This window comes from Columba livia, chromosome 1 (genome assembly GCF_036013475.1).
Source record: "Columba livia isolate bColLiv1 breed racing homer chromosome 1, bColLiv1.pat.W.v2, whole genome shotgun sequence".
Classification (NCBI taxonomy): domain Eukaryota; kingdom Metazoa; phylum Chordata; class Aves; order Columbiformes; family Columbidae; genus Columba; species Columba livia.
In genome coordinates this window covers 198,518,689-198,543,349 of record NC_088602.1, presented here as the reverse complement: position 1 = coordinate 198,543,349, position 24,661 = coordinate 198,518,689, and the positions used below count along the sequence as shown (strand labels likewise).

The 24,661-nt window shown below is 37.9% G+C and overlaps 1 protein-coding gene across 12 annotated transcripts in view; it reads right to left on the bottom strand.

Annotated features, from left to right (window-relative positions):
- CCDC146 (coiled-coil domain containing 146) overlaps positions 1 to 24,661 on the bottom strand; it is a 79,642-nt gene that overhangs the window by 26,754 nt on the left and 28,227 nt on the right. For all 12 annotated transcript variants that reach the window (XM_065049111.1, XM_065049113.1, XM_065049114.1 and 9 more), the window contains 2 exons: positions 11,618 to 11,700; positions 6,633 to 6,842 (listed from right to left, as the gene is read on the bottom strand). In XM_065049111.1, coding sequence (XP_064905183.1) covers positions 6,633 to 6,842; positions 11,618 to 11,700 — 293 coding nt within the window. The remainder of the gene's footprint in view (positions 1 to 6,632; positions 6,843 to 11,617; positions 11,701 to 24,661) is intronic.

Sequence of the window (24,661 nt, the reverse complement as noted above, 5' to 3'; positions counted from 1 at the left end):
GCCTAAGACCATGCATGGTGGTGGTTCAGGTTTCAGAAGGTGGTGGCCATGGGGAGAAGGATCAGTCTCCTAGCTGCCAGCTTCATGGAGGATCCTCCCTGGAATCCTGTGCTTGGTTCTTTATGAGTGTTGATTGAAGGTTCCTCCCCTCACAATAAATTGTTTCTTACATTTTGGTCCTCCAACAGAAAGAGCAAAGCTTATATGTGGAAGCCTCAGGTGATATCTTTCCAGTCAAGGAATGAAACCAGTCGAAAAAGACGACTGGGTTGGTCGTGTTGCAATCCAAAAGAAAAAAAAGAAAAACTATGAAGAAGCAGCTCTGGCTCAGATGAAGAGCAAAAAGAAAATGTAGGCACAGAGAAGATGATGTTGATTTACAGCATGTATGTGTATTTGTAAGGGCATACTACCAGTATGCCTCTACAGGGACTGGTAAGTCTAAAAACTAGTCCAAATGCCAGAGTGTTTGAACATCCACAGAGCGAACAAGTTTGCGAACAAAAAAAATCTATCAAAGAAAGAAGTTGCATTTAGATCAGTCTTCCCCAAGAATTGATAAAATGAATGATAAAAAAAGAATTCTGTTGCAAAATCTTTTATAACTTAAGAAATTGCACAGAAGAGTGAAGACAGACACAGAAGTATTTTACAAATGAACAGTGCAGATACAAGTGAGTAGAAGGAAAACATTATAAGGTGGTTTCTTCTTTGCTGCAACGGGGCTCAGGAACTACTTGTTTATGTTCTACTGTTTAAAGTCAATTAGGGAGAGCACAGGGATCAAACTGCATTGAAAACTGAGCTATTTTGATTCTGTGACAGAATCTTTGCTCTGCTCTCGTGTACTCTGCCCATAAGCTAAAACTGAGTCTATTGTGTTGGAAAGTCATGCAGGACAAACTCATTGTCACTTACTAACAGCTTGTCTAAGTGAATAAATAAGTTAATAAGGACAATTCATATTCCCAACACATTTTGGCAGAATACTCAGTTGGACTCTTTGGGACTGGCATAATCACACTAATTTTATAATGAAGGTCTGCTCTGCACAAATACCCATAACTGTTTGACTGCCACAAAAACTGATTAAATAAGTCCTGTGCAAACTGATTAAAGAAGTACTGCATTGCTCCTCATCAGTCCGTGCTGTGCCCTCTTTAATATCATGCCAGACGATCAAAAGAGCAATCCCAAAAACCAGGAGGGAGAGCAAAGTTGACAGTGTTTTGTCACATTCCTCACCCATGAGGACAGATTCCTGGGGAGCCATTCCAGTTTCACAACAAAGACTTTTCCAGCCAGCAAAAGTAAAATGATTTGAACACCTCATTTTCTGTGACATAAACAGAGGCAACACTGAATGGCAAACACCAAGCTACCTTAAGAGCTGGAAGACCAACTACTTCCACAGAAAAAACAGTGAAAAGGTGAAAAAGAATGGCATAAACAAAAGAAGTGAAATCTCTCCCTTTTGAGCAATGAGTTTGGTCCAGGTGCCCATATCCAGGAACCTCCAAAGGGCAGGTTGTCTGACATCCCAGGTACCTGTTTTAGGATGAGATAAACTGAATACAACATATTTCTATCTGTTGACTCTAAAGGGAGATCAGGATGATTAACTCAGATTAAGAAATCAAATAAGATTCTACAAAGATTTTAATGTCAGTCTCTGATTTAATAGCTATATGGACACACAAGCTTAATGTAAGGTAAGTAGAGAAAATCTGGTCTTCCATTTAGCATTTGAATCTTGCAATCTGTGATATACAAACATCAGCCTCATGACTGCCTAAAAAGTACTTAGGCATTAATCGCAACAACAAATGAAATAGCTGCAAAAGGGCATTGGGCATTTATAATTCCCATTGTTTTATAGCCCTACATTCATGAGACTATTTTTCAACATCATGTAGTTCTTATTTGTTATACCTATAACAGCATACTAGATGGACTAGATGACCTCTGAAGGTCCCTTCCAACCCAAACTATTCTATGATTTTACACATAATAAAAAGAAGATGAAATGCTTAAGTTTGAGCATTAATATTTGCAAATGTTTCTCACATTGCTTTACTTATTTTCATGAAGCTTAGTAGCAGTACTGTACTTCAAAAGTTATCACAGATGCAGATGTAATGAGTTAAAATAAAAAGCACTCGGAAAATTGGAGCATTAATGAAAATACATTCCAGACTTTTCCCTGAGAGATGTCTACAGCTGCAAACTGACACGGAAATAAAAAAATTAAGTCAGAGAGATTAAGAAATGTAGCGGTAGATCTCAACAGAGGTCCGTTTCAGTTCCTCGGCTCACAAAATAGCCAGAATGTTGGTATCATTGTGAATCCCATCATGCAAGAAAGTGAACTCCTGGCTGGAACTGCTGAGGAATCCATAGAAGCTCTTTGGCACATCACAACTAAAATCTAGCGAGCACATGGAGAAGACATCACAGCTGACAAGCTGCCAGCATGAGATTCCTGTAGGGCTCTTAGCTGTAATTAGTTTGTATGTACTGGAGAGTGCAGTCACAAGACTAGCTGATAACAGCTTCAATTCTAACCTGATTTATTTTACTTATGACTTGTAATTCTTTACTAGAAGAACTGTGGGCAAAATCTTAACTTTTCACTTTTTAATTCTTGAGTGACTAATCCTGAAATAATTACAAGCATTGAAATAATTTTCCATATTTGCAATGCTTCTACAAGGACAAACCGGGTTTTGCAATCCTGACTGGCATGCAATAGCGTGTAGTACTTCAGTGGATAGTCATTTTGCTACCTGCACAAATGCCCATGAGGGACTAGGCTTGTGATTAAAATAAAATTGTGTTCAGGAGTCAGGCAGGTTTAACCTCACAAACTCTTGCTATAAATAATTTCATTACAAATTAATTGCTTACTTTTAAATATATAGTTCAGATGATAAATTTATTTAGATGATACATTTATTATTTCTCAATGATAAACTACTGTTCATACTATCACCTGATAATGAAAAGAAGCTCTTCTTTATTTCATCGCACAAACAAGGACATTATAATGAAAAGTTTCCTCAAGCTAGAACAAATCTTTGCAGATCACATTGATCCTTTACTTATTCTTGTGCTAACCTGATTTTTCAGTCTATATTCTTAGTTACTGAGGCTTGTTCAGTCCCAGTTATACAAAGAAACTTCATGTTTCTGAATGCAATTGAACCAGAACTGAATCAGGATCAGTATTTTTCCTTCTATTTTATTAGTTGCCTAATAGTTTTTGAGAGGAAGAATATTCCTGGAGTCAGCTCTGACTCTGGGGTAGCGGCCCAAACTTTATAACCTCAGTAAAATCCTTCCAACTGTTGTTCCGCTCCTGTGCTGAACACTCAGGCAGACACAGTGGCAACAAACCCAGTACAACCAGGCAAGGGAACAGGGACACAAACTGGAAGAGGAGGCACACAGCGGCAGTGGGGGCACAGCACGGCCAGGCTGTCACCCTTGGGGTGGCCCCTCCCCACTTCTGAATACCTCTGGTACCTCTGCAAGCCATAGTCACAACATTTCTGAAAACCCGCTGGTACTTCAGTGCTGAAAGCAATTTAAATTTACTCTTGGAATGTTGAATACTCATTGGAACAATAGAGGATTAAAACAGAAGATGAAATATTGTCTTCAGCTGTTGAAATCTGATCTGTAAAAAAAAATATTGTTTACAGAGGCAAGCAAATAGGAAATGAAATATGGAAAAGAGATCATGGAATATTAAGGGATGTTGAGACAAAAAATAACTTTGCTATATGACTGTTCAAGAGAAAAAGTTTACTGTTGTCAGATTAGAATCTGAGCACCAAAAGGGTGCTAAGTGCCCTTAGGAGTCAGAGAAAGGGAACTAAGGCAGGAAGTAAAGGCAGCAGAGTCTCGAGAGATGCTTCAGAAAAAGAAAGGATTACAGAAACAGGGAAGCAGAAAGTCTGCAGAGACTCTCACTTCCAGCTCAGTAATATTTCTGAGTAGACAAGATCCAAGTCTTTTAAGAAAAGGATAAAGCAATAGACTAGAGACACGGACACTCCCTTCAAAAGCTTTTCCCCTCCACGTTGCCTGCCTGCTATACATAAGAAGGTAAATAAGCGATATGTTTGTTTTCAGACTGAACAGCCATTAGTCATAATTCCCAAAGAGGAGCACACTTACGAGTGCCGAGCATGGCTGGGGCTGTATTAAGACAGTTGGACAACAAGGAAAACTGTGCTCCAGAGAGACCAAAAACCAAGAAAGGTCAGACCATGAGTTTCTGCCCTTCTGAGAAATGAAGGAAGTGGTACAGCAGCCACCTAACAGCAAACTGGCACTGTGTTTGATGGAGCTTCCCCTTGTCTGTGACACTGCCCATGGACACAGATACTTCAGAGGACATCACCTTATTATTTGTATAAAACCAGCAGGCATATAGATCTTCATTTTATAACACATCAGTGTTACTATTAGATGACCTGCTACTCACAACTCTACTCTGAACATTAATTTGCACTGCCTTCCACAGGCACCAAACCCAACCCTTCTCTACGAGTCTCCACTCACAGACAGGATCCCCACTGTTACTCACTTCTCTGTTCCCCTCATAGATGTGTGTTCTACCAGTCCTGTTTATTCTACACTACTCCAACATTAATACCCCTCTTCTTTCTGGATAGCAGTATCTTCTCTCAAAGTAGACCAATCCGCACATAACCAGGGTACAACCTCATTCCTCCACCCGCACAACTCACGTGAGACCCAGTGCTACCACCAGCCATGAAACAGATTCCAAACAAGAAACAATTAAATAATATGTAGCTCTTCAGTTTAGAAAGTTGACAAATTAAAGGGGTGTAGGGTGTACAATAGAGACCTCTCAAACCATCCTGCAGCAGTGAAGATGAAGAGAGGATCAGATGTTCAGTGTCTTATCTTACACAAGAACTACAGGACATGAAATGATGCTGGTAGGAGTCAGGCTCAGAAAACATAAGGAGTGGCAGTTCCTGTGCAGTTATCTGTGAAACTCGTTGCCCAGGGTGTTACAATGCCAGAAGTTTATACAGTTGAGGCAGAGACAGGAGAAGTTCAAGGAAGAGGGATCATCCATGTGTTCCCAAATATAGAGGAGTTTGGCTCGTTAAATCCCTGTTTCACAAATGGCTGGGGCTGTGCTGTTAGATATTGCACCGTACGGACCTCTGGTCAGGCTGTGCAGCTGGTTTTGATCTCATGCAACACATAAGACCAAACAGAGGAAGTTTCTTATTAAAGTGAAAGAACATTTTTCACAGTATGACTGACCCCAGAAGTGTATTTTTAACCTATGCAATAGGATATTCAATTAATATATAAGAATTAATACAGTAAATGTGCAAGGGTAATTTGAACAATATCTAAACTGTGTTTCATGTAGGACACAAATCACCCTTTGACTAGAGGCAGAAAACAGAGTATGAGTAAATATCCCTTAAACATATAAAACCCCATCATTTTTTGGAAAAGTAATGCAAAATCAGCGAAAAATGTTCATAAGAAATGAGGTCAAATGGGTAAAAACATGATATTTAGAAGACCTAATTTCTCAACTGCTTGAAAATTGCAAAAAAAAAAATATGGATTTAGTAATTATTTCAGGAAACTTCATGTTGCTTAGTTATCTCATAGCAAATAATTTTTTCCAGATGCTTTCCATGTTTCTCTATTTCTCCCACTCCAAATTTGCTTCTCCCTCAAGTTTTTCTCTCCTAGAGCAAACATTTGGCTCTAAAAAAAAATCAAGAAATAACTGCCAGAAAAATCTGCTCTATGTAGTTTGTACTGTGTCCCTGCTCTTCTTGTAGAAAAATAGGTTTAACTGCTGAGCTGCTGACATTATTTATTTGGATTTATATATGCCAGCCACACCACAGCTGCACTGAAGATGGGTAAAAATATCATATTCACCCCACAAAATGAAAATATAAGTTCATCTCTATAGGTACATATTTTAAAAAATGCCATAGTACTGTTTGTAGTTTTACTATAAAAGCTTCAAGTACAAGACACTCATATTACCAGATAATTAAAATATATACAATATCAAGCTTATTCTGCACCTTTCCTTTTATAGAACTGTCAAGTATTCACTTCTTTCATGGCTCATTTCTCATTTTTATAACATGAGAATATGCAAGTAATTCTCCGCCTTTAAATACCTGAATGGAAAAACTTTAATAAACTGTGCTTATGATGTTAAAAATAGCATTTGGTCTATTTATGACATTGTTTCCATAAAATCCCAGTCACTAGGTTTCTGAGACACTTTAATCATTTGTGTTAAAGATGTCCCAGACTAGAAGCCTAATTTTGTTAATTTTGCCTGCCTAAACATTAATCATGCAAGGTAGTAAATTTTAAACCTTATTTCAAAGGACACCATAGCATGTTCTAACATTAAAATGATCTACAAGTCTTGCACTAGGTTAATGTTATTCCTCACTGAAATGTTGCTGTGGCAATTTGTTTAAGAGCCATCAGGAAATGTGTCCATGTAAAATGGAGTAGGAGACTGAATTATATTCTATGTTATTATCTTTCTAGTTAAGTGATGATAAAATTAAAAGCGTTTGATCAGTATTACCTACCATTGCATCTTGAATTGAACATCATACTCTCTTTCTTTAATAGCATTGTATTCATTTTGGCAACTAAGAAGTTGTTGCCTTATTCGGGAAACTTCACTGGAAGACTCTTCAGGGAACTGTTCTGCTTTTTCCAGTTCATGTTGCTGTTGTTCCAGTTCTACACTGAGACGTTTGGCTTCCTGCAACAGCTGGATCTCAGATTCCTGTAAACTACGTTAAACAGAAAAATTTAGACTAGGCAATGAGAAGCATAAGCTTTGTATGTATACTTCTTTACCTACCTATAATATTAAATGCAAGGTTTTCAAGATGAAATGGGGCTAAATCCTGGATAATCTGGTTTGACCTAGTAGTTGACTCTGCCTTGAGCAGGAACTTGAACCAGAGACCTCCTGAGGTCTGTGCAAACCTGAATTACCCTATGATGCCGTGAGAACAGTAGAATCTGATGTCTGCATCCTAGAGCTGGAGTGGGATTAATCTCATCTGATTTTAACCAGGTGAAAGATGGTTAGTTTGTCTAATTTATTTGTCTAGAACCAGTGAAGAGACAGGGAATCTGTCTCATCTTAAGAAGTGTCGAAGGCAAGATGTGAACCAGCGTTGGGACCAATAACAGGGGAGTATTCACCAGGACAAGGCCCAGTATGGGTTATATGACACCTTTGTGTCCTTAGTAAATACCGGGACACCCACCCAGTGCTGAACTGCATGTTGCTATTGCTGCAGTGTTACCGGTATCTGGAGCAATGCATTTAATGACACACAAGCTGCAAATACATTTGTTGACTTCCATGGAAGCTTATTATAAGGCTTGTAGACATGACCAGTTATCTGATCTGACCTGTATCGCCACCGTCTAGCTTCAGAGAAACAACAAACCGTAATATTCTGTCAATGTTAGGAGACTGGTATGCAAAAGGTACTTAGGAACATATGTGGTGATAGTGGAATAAAAGATCTTAAAGGTTGCTGGTAAAATATATCAATTATTATGGAAAATTCTTAAAAGGAACCACAGTATGAAAATTCATATGCAATGTATAACATATAAACCTGTTCTTTATGCTACAGAAATCATTGTGTATGCCTTTTCAATATTACTACATTGTAACTGTTGTATAATGATGTACCAAAATCAGTCACAAATTATGTGGAAGAATAAAGGATTCTATCGCTTGTCTTTTATTAATTAAAAATAATGCAATTTAATATTTTTAAATCAAAGGAATTTAGAATATCTCATATTGAAAAATTATATACATAAATTTTAGCTCAAAGTTGACATTTACCGCTTAGCAATGAAATAAAAATTACGTATCGCACTGAAGAACAGAGTTGAGATGGCAACGATAAAAACACAAAACATACAACCGACTATACTGGACAAACATCATAGCTGAAATAATATAGCAGAGTAAGTTTCGTTTTGTGCAGCATTTCTACTTAGATAACCACTTCCTTTTTTAAACCAGAAAATAAGAAAACCACAGACTTCAACAGGAAACAAGAGTGTGCCTTCATCATGAAAAAATAACTTTGTATGTGATGTATTTACATAGTAACTTTTAAGTGAAAAATAAATCAACTTATCGACACAAGATTCTATAAAATATTTAGATCTTTAAGTCCAACAGAATGTATGCTGGTTTAGGAAAAAACATAACTGGTTGCAGTAATACACATTCATTTCAAATACAATTCTTACAGAAAACAGAAATTTTACATAAAATTACATTAACACATAAGATCTTCCACAGAAACAAAATTCTTTGGATTGATTTTTTCAAGACAATCAGAAGAAAAAACTAAAACCAAGAATTGAGTGTTGTAAATCTAGACTAGATCTTGCTCACTACAGTTGCCAACAGTATTTTTTCATGTGAAAATTTAAATTTAATTGAAGACAATGAAGACATAACTGGACATCTACACAATGCACACATCTAGAATCATGTGAGTGCAAAAGCAGGCTGGCCAAGTCTGCTGTGGTAGCTTTGCAACTTGTGATTAATATTTTAACAGAGGCTTAAGATAAGATTCTCAAACTGTCAATGAACTATCATTATTACCTGATTTTCTTACAGCTCGGTGTGTCAGAATATTCATATTAGGTTCTTAAACTGAGATAATAAAAAGAAATATTTAGAATTGGGACACATGATGGTGTGATTAAATGGGTTTTCAGGGCAAAGTATGAGCTCAGGTACATCAGTTTTATGTGCACCCTCACTGCAAAGTTGATGGAAGAGACAGCACCAGGACGGGATGACAGTCCGTTGTCAGAACTTCAGCTGTGCAGTGAACATAAATTCAAGAGCACATAACACTTTGAAGAAACGTATAAAGAATGTTATCTGCCAAGTGACATCTCTCAGTGTTTCAGAATGTCAAGTTGTGCAAAACTGAAACCAAGAAATCTATTTACTACTGAACAAATGACCATACTATATGCTTATAACTCTGTGTACTCCAGCAACAGCCTTGGAAATTATCTGCATATGGGCTAGTTGCATTCATCATATTCAACAAATTTGTATCGTATACTAGAGAGCAATCATTCGGTATAGCTGTCACAGGGATCTATGCTGCTTAAGATGCCTAAGACTTTCTTCTTTGAGATTTTTGTATGCTACTAAAGGACACACACAGCCTGAAGACCTCATCCAGCATCATTTGTTTCCACATAGCATTGTAACAGTGCTGGAACAGATGGGGATTGATTAGGAAAGAGATTAAATTCAACTGTAATAAATGAAAAAAAAAAAAAAGTGATCGATCCACAGCACTGTACATGTACTGCACATGCAAGGGCGAAGAACTGAAAATTAAAACGTGGTATCGATTCTGTGAATGTTTCATTGCAGGAAAACAGTATGCACACATCCTGAACCTACCATGAGAACTCTCTTTATAATCAGCAGAGAAAACCGGACACTTGCAGACATCTGTGCAAGGAGGACGTGTGTCGTCCCTATTTTCTTCTGTTGACCTTTAAGCTACTCTAGATACCTAGTTCATATGTGCACATCTACTGATGTTAAGACCTCGGCAAATACATCCCATGTTTTGTGTCTGACAAGTCCATAAAATATACCACAGCTCACAATCATTTTTTGGTAATGGACTTCATTTGCTCTCTTTTAGCAGTAAGAGAAATTTATCTGTGGGAGTTAGTACTAGTTCACACATGGGTGATTTGCTTTGACACATGATTACATCTAAGTAAAGAACACGACATGATTCTCTCCGACTTCTCACAGAAGTATGGTAATTTCGTACGCCTGTGAGAATCATGGAAGGAATGAGAAATGTAATCTACCATCTAACATTTTCATGCTTTCCGTGCCCGGTGCTTACAGTAGTTTTGTAGTTTTATGTGTGACAGAAAAGACAGCTGATTCCTGTTTTAACTCATGTCACATTCCATACGTACAAATGAATTTTCTTCACATAAAATAATCTTCTATATAAAAGAATTCTGTATAAATATATAAAATAAAATACATAGTGATATGCTTGTATTTTTTCCATTCAAAGACTGGTTTCAAACTAACACTGACTAAAAGTCAATCCAGTTCAACAGCTACTGGATTTCTGCTTCAGCTCAGTGAACACTGGTGTGGTAGAAGTCTTCTCAATCAACTAATCCAAATCCCACATAATATGCTGAGTTCTGAACATTAAGGAGATGCTTCTTGCATTTTCTAGGGAGTTGAGCTGGTTTAGGACTATCGTTTTTAATTTCCCATTACCAAAATATCTGCTATGCAGTAATCTGAATAAAGTTAGATGACTTTTTACAGACTCAGGGCCATCTTCTAACTCCCCATTTTATTAAGATGAAACTAGAAGACTTAGCTAATTTCAAGCAAAACAGTGTTTTCAGGATTTTGGGAACAACCTTTCAAATTACTTTACTTAGCATTTATCATTATTTAGGTTGCCAGGAGGCACACCAAATCCCAGAGTAACCCAAGGAAACAGGTATGGCTTGCATTAGTTTTAGAATCCCCAAATTAGGCCTTAGCTTCAGTGACAGAACAGCCATGGTTCCCTTATAAGCAGAATTGCCATAAGGGTTTTTATGTGGACTGTCAGGGAATTTGCACTAAAACATTGATAATATAGTGGATATTACAATACATATTACAGAAATGTAACAGGAGTATCATGACGCTGATGTTACTGATAGTTATGGGTATATGATAAGTAATATCAAAATGATTAGTCACAAATACTAATGTAGTATTGCAATATTTACAATGGGACTGCTCCGTTTTGCGACACACTGTCCACCTAGAGCAACTGTACTATCTCATCCCACTTCATCTCTCCATCTTCTTTTCCTTCCACTCACACTTTCCCTGCTCAAACCTGGCGCTGGTCTATGGCCATGACCTCTTCTCTCTCCTCCAGCAAGCACAGAGGAGGGCAGACTCACAACTACACCCAGCTTCGGAGTTTCATTTATACTTTGAAGCTTAAGGTTCTAACCATCTAAATTTATTAGCAGTCCTGTCTAATGTGAATGTCAATATTCTCTGAGGTTAAAATTCACACCTATTAGGATGTGACAGAGTCTCATTTTCTTTCTTAGAAATAAGCCTTTATCTTCTTCACTTGCTCTCTATGATGTTAGCTCAACAGGTCTTCATATGTTACAATTCTGCCTATGTGATCTGTAAATATATCCTTATTTTCAACTCGTATACGTCTTCTGCAGTTTGTCCTTTCCTTCATTGCCATTATTATTATGTTTATATTGAAAACAAAGATGTTGTTCAAACAAGTGTTCAAATATCCCAAATTACCTTGAAAATGTTAAATAATATTGTTTTTCAGCCTTGTGTTCTTGCTTCCTCTTTATGGAGAACCACTGAATGAGAGCCTTATGAGATAACTAGGCCTCAGCATCAGCAGAAAATTAATTTAAAAATTTAATGCTTTGTCTATTTAAAGAAAGTCTAAAACAGGAACTTTACCTTATCACAGTCTTGTGCAGCAGGGTGTACTTCTCCTTCAGCTCAGCTACTCTGGTGTCTGTGATTTTTCCAGCAGAAAACAGCTATGGAAGGGAAACAGACAGTTATGAAATCTCCTAAGCACTAATATTTTCATTCTGCTGTGATTTTTATGACTGAAATTGGCAGCCTTTTAGTTTATGAAGTCTTTGGTAACATACCAAATCAAATACACAACTAAATCAAATACACAGATGAAAAAAATATTTATTTACATAATAATTCAAAGCACAAATATACGAATATAAAGAATGTGTCTGTCACAACTACAGTGCTACCTGCACCACCATTTCTTCTCAGATTTTCTGTCTGTATTAATATTTAATGATACTTCTGTCTTGACTTTGAACTCAGGATAAAGTCACCTGTTTTCCACATTGCCTAACTGGTTTGGGTTTGGTATATACCAGTTGGCCTCAACAGGTGAAACTGAGGTTTAAAGTCCAGTTTGTGCTAACGTGTTGTGTCCACAGGCAATATGGTTGCAAAAAAAGAGGAGCTTGGCTCAAGCTGGATCATCCTCAGGCCACAGAACATATTGCCTTATATTGCCTCACAGGCCTGTGCAAGCCTTTGGCAAATACCGAGATCAAACCACTCCACATATTTAGTACTACAAAACCTGTAGGTGTGTGATGCAGTGTACCCATCTCTTAGGTGATTCCTTAGGTGTCTTAAGGCAGTGATTTGGGCCAATGAGCCAGTCCTTCTTAATATAAATAGGAAATAGGACCAGAAGCCCCATTTTGCTACTGGGAAATATCACAGCAGTGATACGATAATATCTCCTGCGATATTTCTTTAGAAAACGTTTTCTTCACCTCCTTTGGTTACAGGTAAGGAGACCAGGTTAAATCCAGGTGAAAAATGTAAGGCTCTACAAAAGTCCATAGCTAGTCTTTTGGGGTAGCAAGTCAAATTGCAGTCTGTGGGAACCTGCCAAGTAATGTGATTATGCAGATCTCCTGTGACATGAAAATATGTTACTACAGCACCAGGAAAATTCCAGAAGTCATACTTCAACTCTTGTGTTTGACAAGGCTTCCTGGGAAAGGCATTTTCCTAAGCTGAACTAACGGCCATTTAAGAGATGCATGTGTGGGCTATTCTGTAGATGCCCCTTTTTGATTATCCAGGAGAAACAGTCCAGAACCAGTCCTATGGTCAAGAAGCAGAACCCAAGTTCATATGCCAAAGGAAGTATACATCTTCTTGATAACTGTTTATGTATATTTTTAAGATCCACTGCAAAATATTTCATGGTAGCAAAGACAACCTTGGCTGCCTGAGACCCTGAGAAAAGGAAAGGAGATCTTTCATTTGTTTGCATGAGATTAAAGATAAACAGCTCTCAAATATTTATTTTGGCATCCTTTATGATCCAAAGATTATGTTCACTTAAGCTCACAATAATAACTAGCTCTTTTGTGAGAAAGAAAGTATTTTCCTATCTCAACCCATTTATTTCTTAGCCTCATATGTAGGTATAGTTGTCCTATTTGGGTGGTACCTCACTACTGTCCTTTCTCCATGGTCCCCTGATCTATACCTGTGCTTCCAGTTTTAATTAATGCTTAGCATCTCACCACAGACCTATGTTATGTTTGAAAATGTTTCCACATAAATAAACTTACTTGTCCTTGTGGCTATGTCTTCTCTGTAATATCCATAAGACTTTTACACCTTTTACACTTAATTTCCCAGTTCAGTTGAGAGCTAAGAGCTCTATTCCAATAAGGCTGGTCCTATATAATGTGAAGACGTAGCTTTGAAGAGAGACTGTATGGATAGCATAACCAGCATGTCAAAGGGGGTGAGACTTCTGCAAAAAGTATCATCAGCAGACAGTTCGCATTAGTGCAACTTTATTTGGAGAGCCATCAGAGAGTGAGGACTGGGCTACCCTGATCCCAGGATTTGTTATTAAAGCCCAGAAGAATGTTTTCTCCAAGATTCTTGGAAAGAAGAAGGAAAAATAAGAGAGAACAGCTTGAGGGGAAGAAACAGTCAGTTGTGGAAGTAAGGAGGAAAAGCATGAACCTAGTATAGAAAATTTGTATTATTTGTCATCATAAAATAGATGAGGGATGATGCCCCTGATATGCAGATAATAGAATGCTTTCAAAGCTGCTTATCCCACATATGTAGCAGCAAGTAATGTGTAAACGAAGTGAACCTCAGAAGCTATGTCAGCTGAATCAATGGATGCTCCTGGAGATTCACCGAATGCCTAGAATGGGGTGAGCAGTTATTTTCCTTACACATTTCTATCACGCTGAGGAACAGCAGATTTCCAGTCCCTGAATACATTGCTTATTGATAACAAAAATTAGGGACTGGACTGGAATGGCAGTAGGTACCCACTTGGACCTGGAACTATGGTCTTTTAGAGCCAGTACTCAGTGGACAGCATAAAAGAGAGTCTGTCTCATTTGCCATCAGGTGGGCTGAAAAGTAAACAGTTTTCCAGCCAGGATGACTTTGGTTCTTACTAATATCTAGAATGGAAATAAAGCCAAGGAAGTGATTGTCTTTCCATCTTCTGAAAAGGCCATTCACAGTCCTGAAGCAAACCACCTCTTGTGGCCATGGACATCCTCCAGCTCAATGGCAAATTATGATAACTATTATAACAATTTTTGTTGTATAATTTATCCTCAGAATATTTTACACTTTGTTCTATAGCATGGAAATAAGCACATCTGGCCTTCTTGGCTTGTAATCACAAACCTTGCCCGTCCCCTATCTGTGGAGATACACTTCTGCCTCCGACGTTCCACTCCAGATCACCTCCTCACATATCTCTTCTATGCTTTTGTTTACAAGGACAAACATCTTATGAGGGAGAATAATATTAGCTACTAAGTTTTTCTTCAGTCATCAAAATAGCATTTAGAAAAATGTAATCTGAGGGCAACAATCAAGAACAAACATTTACTTACGAGGATAATTTTTTGCTTATATAAACTGGCTTAAATAGGGATAGTTGCAAGAGTGAGCATTATTTCCTTAACTAATGGCTGAAACATCAAGCCTTACCATACAACCTCCAAAACAAAATATCGTAATTCAACTTTTGCGCTTTTTTTTCATTTACCTCCATTTGGCTTTAGAAGAACCTGTTGTTGGAATTAGAAATGCAACCTGATTTGATGTCACTGATTTTGTATGTCTGTGCTTACAATTAATTTTGTTCTGAATGGTAGATATGATCTAATGGACATTCTGGGTCTATTTACCCATTAAAAAAAATACCTGGTGTTTACCAACAGTAAAAAATAAGTTGTTAGACTAATTTAGCTGAAAACTATGGCTCTGAAATTCTTAGTCAGTATATGACTATAAGAAATACATTGTATAATAGACAATGCCTTGAGTCATGATATGTTCTTACCTGCCTGTTAATTTACTGTAAATAGTCCTCCTTCCACAGGTTCACAGACTTACTCTATTCTAAAATTAGGGAAAAGGGTAATATTTCTAATAGGACCTATAAAGTGTTATTGTGTATTACAATAACTATTCTTAAATCAGAAGACTTACATGGTGTAAACAGTAAAAAATCTACAGGAACATTAAATCTACATATTGAATTTCTGGATGCCAGTTGCTTCTCTAAACTACAGGAATTTGCATTTGGATCTCAGATTTAACAGTAAAGTATATTAAAAAAAGAAAAAAACAGGACAAAATTCTTGTAACCAGATGCCATTATATATAACATTCATACAGCTTTATTACTCAAGTTCAGTGTTAGATTACTTTTTTAAATATCACAAGCTAAACTGAAACTGGAATTCATAAATATTTCTTTTTACCTCTACTTCTGAATGTTCACAATAGATTAGTCATATTTACCTTTGAGATTCCATCTAATTTCAATTAGGTTCGTCTTTGTCTTTACTATCATAAAAGGCATGTTTTAAGACAGAATAAGTAACAAATTAATTCTTGGAGTGCACTAGAGACAAAGGTTAATAATTTTATTTCTCTGTAGCCAGATGGTGTTGGCTCTGGGCGTGGAGCACTGTTCTTTCCAAACCACGTCATGGTAAAAATTAAAGACTACTGACATCAGATAAAAACACAGATACACACAAATCCTGAGTATACGCACCTGCACCTACAGGCAGATTCCCAAAGCCCTGCTCCATTTCATTTCACCAGTAAGGACTGAGACACATGATCTGCAATAGCAGAGTAAATGCAGAATATCTCAGCTGCATAATAAAAATTGGGATCTTCTGCAAACTTACTGAGAGTGCACTCAATCCCCTTGTCCCGATTGTTGATAATGATATTAAACAGATCTGACCCCAATTCTGAACCCAGGGGAATGCCGCTTGTGACCGGCCACCGACTGCCCCATTCAACACAACTCTTTGGGCCCTGCCGTTCAGCCAGTTTTTTATCCAGTGAAGGGTATGGCTGTCGAAGCCATGACCAGCCAGTTTCTCCAGGAGAATGCTGTGGGAAATGGTGTCAAAGGCTTTACTAGAATCTAGGTAGACAACATCCACAGCCTTTCCCTCATCCAGTAAGCAGGTCACCTTGTCACAGAAGGAGATCAAGTTGGTCAAGCAGGACCTGCCTTTCATGAGCCCATGCTGACTGGGCCTGATCACATGGTTGTCCTGTACATGCCAAATGATGGCACTCAAGATGATCTGCTCCATAACCTTCCCTGGCACTGAGGTTGGACTGACAGGCCTGTAATTTCCTGCATCCCCCTTCCAGCCCTTCTTGTAGATGGGTGTCACTTTTGCCAACGGTGTCCCAGTCAACTGAGACCTCCCTGGTTAGCCAGGGCTGCTGATAAATGATGGAAAGTGACTTGGTGAGCATCTCTGCCAGCTCCCTCAGTACCCTTGGGTGGATCCTATCCAGCCACATAAACTTGTGAGTGTCCAAGTGGTGTAGCTTGGATTTTGGGGGCTTCATTCTGCTCCCCATCCCTGTCTTCCAGTTCAGGGTGCTGTGTACCCGCGCACAACTGCTCTTAATGTTAAAGACTGAGGCAAAGAAGGCATTAAGTACCCCAGCCTTTTCCTCATTCTCAGTCACTTTGTTTCCCCCCGCATCCACCAATAAAGGATGGAGATTCTCCTTAGCCCTTCTTTTGTGCTAATATATTTATAGAAACATTTTTGTTGCCTTTTATGGCAGTAAACATACTAAGTTCTAGCTTGGCTTTGGCCCTTCCGATTTTTCCCTTCATAACCTCATGACATCCTTGTAGTCCTCCTGAGTTGCCTGCCCTTTCTTCCAAAGGTCATAAATTCTCCTTTTATTCCTGAGTTCCAGCTGAAGCTCTCTGTTCAGCCAGGCCAGTCTTCTTCCCCGCTGGCTTGTATTTTGGTACATGGAGACAGCCTGCTCCTGTGCCTTTAGGATTTCATTATTGAAGAATGTCCAGTCTTCCTGGATTCCTTTGCCCTTCAGAGCTGCCTCCCAAAAGACTCTGTCAATCGGGCTCCTAAACAAGCCAAAGTCTGCTCTTCCGAAGTCCAAGGTAGCAGTTCTGCTGACCCCCTTCCTTAATTCTCTGAGAATGGAAAACTTGATCGTTCTGTGATTGCTATGCCCGAGGTGGCCTCCAACCACCACACCACCCACAAGTCCTTCTCTGTTCCCAAACAACAGGTCCGGCGGGGCACTTTCCCTAGCTGTCTCACTCATCAACTTGTTTCATTATTGGTAAAAACACTTGATTTGAAGCAATGGATGTTTGAGTAAGCACTGAGTTAATTCAAAAAAACAGTATACTTTGGCAGCAGTGACTGTAATGAGTATTGGAGCTTCCAGATTTCAACCCTAAGGAAGTAAGCTTGCAAGTTAGTTCAAAAAAAGTCATAATTCAAGAACACACAAATAAAACAACTTATGAGGAAATAACCAACAGTATTTAGACATATACATATGTATACAGAGAGAAATGTAACATTTGTAAATGTGGTGATTTTCTTCTGGACCATTGGATCTATATTAGCCACATTTCTATTAAAAAAAAGCTGTGTACACGCCAAGTTTAAAAAAGAAGTTACATTTCACTCCTCCCCCTTCACTCCAAGACACACTCTTAGCTCATTTTATTACTTGGAAGCTCTTACTTTGCTGGGGTAAGTAAAATGCTAGTTCTCCTTAGTTCAACTAATTACGTTGCAACACTGAAAAGAATGAGTGAAAAGATGGAGTAGTGAGAAAAAAAGGAGCTTGTGAATGGGAACTGAGGATGTCTTTTTTCAGTCTTGCGTTAACCAGGATGCCCTGGAAAGAACTGAGATCATTTTGTTGCACAGGTAATCTCAGACCAGGTAAATTTTCATAAACTGTTAAGCTTTCCAGTTCCTTTCCATGTCAGTTGTACTTAACCATATTTTGCCTTTGTCAGCTTTTCTTTCTTGTTATACAATGAACTGGGACACCATGCAGTTTTAAACTCAATCAAAACTTACAGATCATCTGGAAAAAAAATAAAATACTTATCTAAATGGAGAATTATTGTAAAGTTGGATGAAAACTTGGCTGCTAATGGATGGTTGCTTGGCAACGTTTTGCTTTCTTTTTCCCCATACTCCCATAAATGTAATTACACAAAAAGTATGGAAGTATGTATTTTATTACTGGATTTACTTGTATCTTTCCCTTTTCATTTAAAATTTCTGTTGTGTTTATTTTGTGCTATTGAGTTACCCTTTCTGTCACTTTACACTCATCTTTAACTGATTAACATGAGTGTAATTTTCTAACTTGGTTATGTTTTTTCATTTTACCTTGCTATCTGAAGCTTGGCTACATTACCGGAAAAACAAAACACAACCAAACCTAAAACCAAATTCCAAAACAACTTTGTTTCCTTCAATCAGTGAAAAGTCCCATGAAATAAAATACTGGATAATCCTGCCCTATGATAAAGACTGTGGAGGAAGATTTTGCTGAAAAGGGGAAAGAGAAGGGCTTATCCTTTATATTTTTCTGGCAGGAAAAGGTGGATTTTCTGGCTCTGGGCAGGAGCCTTTTAAATATAGGAATCAATGAGAAAAACAGAAGAATACTTATGCTCGAATAGCTGTTCTGTACATCTGCATAACTTTATACCCATACCCAAGTTCTAATTTGCTTGCTACCAGCAGCTCCCCACACACAAACTGAGGTTACACACAACCTGAGGGAGATCTTGTATTATCCTTCCAGCTTGACTGCAGGTTCACTAGCCCTGGGTGTAGGACCACAGTAGGTTCTCTGAGACTGGAATGTAGATGAGATGTTGGTAAAAAAAAGAGAGTATGTCAGAACATGGAAGGAAATTAAAACCACAGAAGGGTGAGGACCCATCTGATAAATAAGATACTTTGCCATTTGAGCAAAACTAGTGAAATCTGTGAGTAACCACATCAACACCTCCTCACCCCTGCGCGAAGCGCAGTAGGCTTTTACATTCTCCATTTTAACAGACTATATTCAATCCTTTCTGATGGTCAGCTCAAAGCAATGCACCAAGGGATTCACCAGGAATTTAAAAATCAGTTCTCTGAAACTCAATGTGACATAAATAAGAATTCTAAGAAATTTGACGCTCCCCATTCTGCATTTCAAGGCTTTTTAGGCTTCTTTTGAGACTTTCCAGAAATAAATAAGACTAAGCCAAACGTTAAACTTAAAAAGATGATGCAATCTGAATGTTGGTCTGACTCCTCACACTCTTTGGATAAAAAGCACCAAGAAAAGCATAGAAGACAAATATAGCCACCACAAAGAAAATGCTGATTAACATCAGTTACTGATAATCACTATGAAAGTGAAACTTCTGAAGGCTTCCTAGGAAAGACTTAATTTCGACAGTGCATGGAATCTCTGCATTTTGGAGAAATGGTGGAGCTAACACGTGTTTCTAATTATGTTTGCAGATATGTCCTGGTTTTGTTAAAAACAAGTTTCTCTTTCAGTGAATTTGCCTGTCAGCTAAAGCCTTCATATTAACTGCATTTTCCTGGAGAACCAGACACGTGTTTTGGTAAGCCTAGCAATGGAATGCAAACTTATTGATAAGCATGGATGGACATCTCGCAAGAGGGGCGACGAGAAACAAGTGACCAAGAAACTGACCAACTGTGTATAACATGTCATTCACGTGAATACTTCATGTAAAAGTGTGAGATCATGAGGATCTCGTCCCTTTTCCCTTTTTCCTTATGGCCGACATTAGGAGAGGACCTTGCTAGTCATCCCTGTGAACTGAGGCCTAGTGACAGACTGAATCCAGCTCCGATTGGCTGCAGAGTCTAATCCAGGACTTCGGGTGCCAGCTCTGCAGTTGCTGAGACTTTCAAGATTGGTTTTGCATATTTTGTATTATTTTCTCTATTCTTATTAGTAGCATTAGTAAAACATCTTTAATTTTTTCCAACTCTCTTCTCTTTGTCCTTCTTTTCCTCCCAATCGCGTCTCCTTAGTGGAAAGCGGGGAGAGGGAGGGGGAAGAGAGGGTTAACAATACATCTGCCAGGGTTTTATTGTCACCACGCAATCTTAACCCTCGAGAGGATACTATAAAACAACTAAAATGTATTCTAAGCTCAAGTGGAATAACAACACTTTCTACCTCTTCACTCTAAGCTGTAGGTTTTGTAATTATAAAAAGACATTATGACTGTACGTAATGTTATTTCAGCACACAGAATAATCCAACATTTTATATTAATGTTGTTTATTTCAAACATCAGAAAGGTCTCATCAAACAACTCTCTTGCCTTATAATAAGAGACAACAGAAAAATATAAAGGAACTAATGTATTTTTAGTTTGTATATGCTCAGGATTTCAGTATAGTATTAAACACTTTGGCAAATGGCTCTTCTGGACAGTCTGCTGTGTGAAGTTTGGAATTTTCTCTCTGTTTATTTGAAGAGCTTTTCTTACCTCTTTTGGATAATATTTAAATGTTGAAACATCCAGGGAAAAAAAAAGGATAAAGGCTCCTCTTTGAATAGAAAGCTCTGTATCCCCTGGCAACACCATCTCCCATTGACTTTTCAAGGGTTATGTCTACATTGCCAGGGGCAGCAGGTGCAAGTACGCTGAACCCAGGCTATGAATCCTGCATTTCCATCCGTATTGCTGGCTATAAGTCTCCACAGGATCCATTTCATCCTTTAGAAGAGGGGAGCCAGAGATATCTGCTGGTGTTGGGCTTGCCTGTTCCTGGTGCCTCCAAATTATCTAGACAAAAGCTTGGGCCCATAATAATGCACTACAGGAACTGAAGCTTTCTCCTCAAGTTCAGTCCATTGCTCAGACTAAGTTTACAACTGAGCTTGCACCTGTGCTACAGCAGAGCAGGACTGTCCACATAGAAATGGAAAACAAGGAGCATCACTTGCCATCAACCAGAACTGAGAGTGATGGACTGACAATAAAATGAAGAGAAATGCGTTACACGAACTTGGCTTCTAAATGGCTAAATATAATAGTTTACATTGTTCTCAATTTCCGAGGATTTCTATGACTACTCATTGCTTCTAAAGATCATGTCCTCGCTATGTCAAGATGGGGCAACCAAAAATAAAGGCACGAAAATTAAAAACCTATACAGTTAGCATTTGTAACCCGTGTAACAATGGATTTATCTCAAACCAAACAAAAAAAGCTCTAAAAACTACCAGACCTGGTGTCAGAGAATTTAATGGTCTTAAGGATTTCTGTGACAGTTTAATATGATTCCCCAAACAAGATACAGGACAGTTTTTACCTTTTTCACCACTTTTGCTGCATGGGTTTGAAGCATGCACTTCAATACCACAAAAGGAGACAATTTCTTAGAACACAAAACTCATTATTGGAATTGGCCACTGAGGAAATTCCCACTGACTTTGGAACAGGGATGAGTCCTGAGTCGGTTAAAGGCAGAACCATACAACTCTGAATGTTGTTGACAAAAAAACTGATACAATTATTCCATGGCTTGTTAGATTAAAAAACAGATTTAAAACCAACTGGAATTGTTCCAATTGAACTTCCCAAGGTTTTTCTTTTAAAATTCAATTTAGGGAAATGGTTAAAGGCTAATGTAAATTAAACCATGTGTACTTACCAAATGGTCTTTCTACAGCAATGAAATTTGGTCCAGTTTAGCAAAACATAGTGAAAATTTTCCTTAACATCTATACTGAAGGAGGATTTCTCCCTCAAATATTCTTTTGCAACACAAGGTCAACATCAAAATCTTTTCAAATCAGACTGCATTAGGAAACAGTTTTCCAGGTAGAGGAAATAGTGTAACAGGCCATTTTGCCATATAGGGTAGGGTTTTTTTCCACATAAACTCCAGGTCATATGTAAAGTTTAAATGGCAAGGAATGAAAACAATTACTTCCCACCCCATCTGCCCCCCCCCCTCTCCCATCTGTGCAGAGCCCCTATATCTCCTATATCTTAAAAAAGAGTAATTCTTTACACTTTCCAGAGTGTTTTGATTACACCATTTTTATTACTACATATAGTAAAGCAAAAAATAAACTTCCTATATCCAAGACAGGAGCAGAATCAGAAAAACTGAAGCTTCAAGAAGCCTCTGGATGCCCCTCAGTCCAGTGTCCTGCTCAGAGCACGACTGGCTTCAAAGTTAGATGAGGTTACCTCAGGGCCCTGTCCTGTCAAACTCTGAAAATGCAGTGACTGCATAAGGATGAAGTAGCTGAACAAACATTGCACCAGTTATAAGACAGTCTGAGGTACCAACAGCTCGCTCTATTTTTAACCCAAAAGGAGATACTGACTTATCCTGAAGTCCTGAGTCTAAACATTGACTTTGTCTCACTTGCATATTTTTTCCAAACCATGCATTTAAAGATTGGAATGTATTGCATTTGGACTTTAGGAAGTGTAAGGAAGGAAAAAGAGATGCCAGAATAGAGGATAATAATTAGGCCAGTGTATTTAAGATTCTGATTCTTTTTAATAATCAACTTTAACTCAATAAATTATTTCAGACTGCTTTCCAGGATTTATAAGAAAAGAGAAACATCCTCAGTGTGGCTCTTATTTGCCTTTGACTATAGCAGGAGCCAAAGACAGTGAACCAGTTCAGACTATGCATCCGATGTTTAGGTGACTTAAACTCTGGTTTTGATGCAAAGTGTTCAATCACAATTTATATATGCCCAAATACTATCATAATTGCACTTTTTATTCAGTCATTTACATCACTCAAATATTCGTACAGAGTTATAGAAGACTAACCTTTCTAAAGTAATTTAGAATGTCTCTACTCAACAGTATTTCAGGATTCAACACTATTTCAAAGTATTTTAAGACAACAGGATAAAAATAACTAAAGTAATACTGTAAATATTTAGTTACACCATAAACTGTAGTTATCGGTATTTCAATGCAATTCTGCATTCCCTTTTGTAGATTGAGAAACATTTAAAGTACAGACAGGAATAGCCACACTGCAGACATTTAGGGAAGCGTATGCCTTGTTTAAGTAATCGGTCATTATTCTGGAGAAAGGTTATCGTGGTAGAAGGTAAAGAAAAATGTGGCATGATTTTTAAATTAATGCTGTCATTAGAGTTAACAAGTAAGGTTTAATCCCTGTCATCTGTAACTGCACACACACTGACAGGCAGTAGATTTTTGAGGATAAGTATAGGAAGTCCTCAGGAAAAGCCTATTTACGGCCTTTTTAGTGGAAAAAGTTTTGTTACTGTGTTTTCTCAACTTTTAATTTAGGTGATAAATTACTATACCTGAACCCATGAGGCTATCGGTTGCACAAATGGAGTCAGGCATTTCTCCCCTAATATTTGTGATGAGCAAAATTATGCCAAAGTAACAAGTACCTTTGTATAAAGTCACATTTGTATGTAAATCTGTTTTCCCTTAAAAGAACTATTTTTACAGGGAAAACCAAAAAACAAAACCACCACCAACAAAAAAAAACCACACACAAAACCAACCAACCAAAAAACAAACAAAAAAACCCCCAACACCTTTCTAAGCCATTTTTATTTTGAACATAAAATAATTTAAATAATTTAACAAAGTGATTTTTTTTTCTATTTCACAAAGTGCTTCACAAATTATTTTGCCCTTTCCTATTCCAATAAACCCATAAATGCAATGAATAAGAAGATAGCATGCACTTTTAAAATATAGCGTATCATGATTTCACAAAGTGATGGCGTAAGGTTTATGATTCCTTGAACTTTGTTGTGTACAGTGAAGTGACCTGGCTGCATTTGTTCCACATACAAGCCAGTAACTCAGAAGACAAAAGTCAAACAATAAAAAAATGAGCCTGAAAAATGATTAGCACCTACTTTATTTTGATAAGGAGTCTTTTATACTGATATACCACTGAAAGGCTCACAGCCTACTAGAAAGTATTTTGCATAAAAAGCATATGATAGTACGTGAACAAGGCAAAACTGAGAGTGGAGTAAAGGCATACATGAAAAACAATATACCTACTTACAGTAGATCTAGCACTGTATTGCCTTACACAGAATGTTTACAATTTTACTTTTTAAATTACAGATGGATCAGCCAGGCACCCTTTAATGAAAAATAAACTGCTGAAGAGCTCTCTAAAAAATAACAACGAGGAAAAACAATATCATGAATTCTTTCCCAAGGCCTAGTTCATAACAGTACCAGTTCACGGGAAAAAGCAGTCCCTGCATGGAAAATATCAAAATCAGCCGCCATCAAGATGATACAGTGGGTGAGGAGATACTGCATCTGGTGGCCGATTGTGTCTTGTGTGGCTCAGTAAAAGCAGAGAGAACTTTAAGAAAAGCATTTCAGGAAAGGAGATTGCTTTCCTGCTGTCACCTGTTGGGCCGTGAGTTCTCAGAGGGGTCACTGAGCCACCAGTACAGTGCGTTTATTGGAGAAGCATTTGCAGGAATCAAAAAGGAACTTTCCTGAAAAGACATAGCAGGGAGAGGCTTTGGTATGTGGTTGTTCTTAAGAGTGCATTCCGGTTCATTTTCTCCATGTAC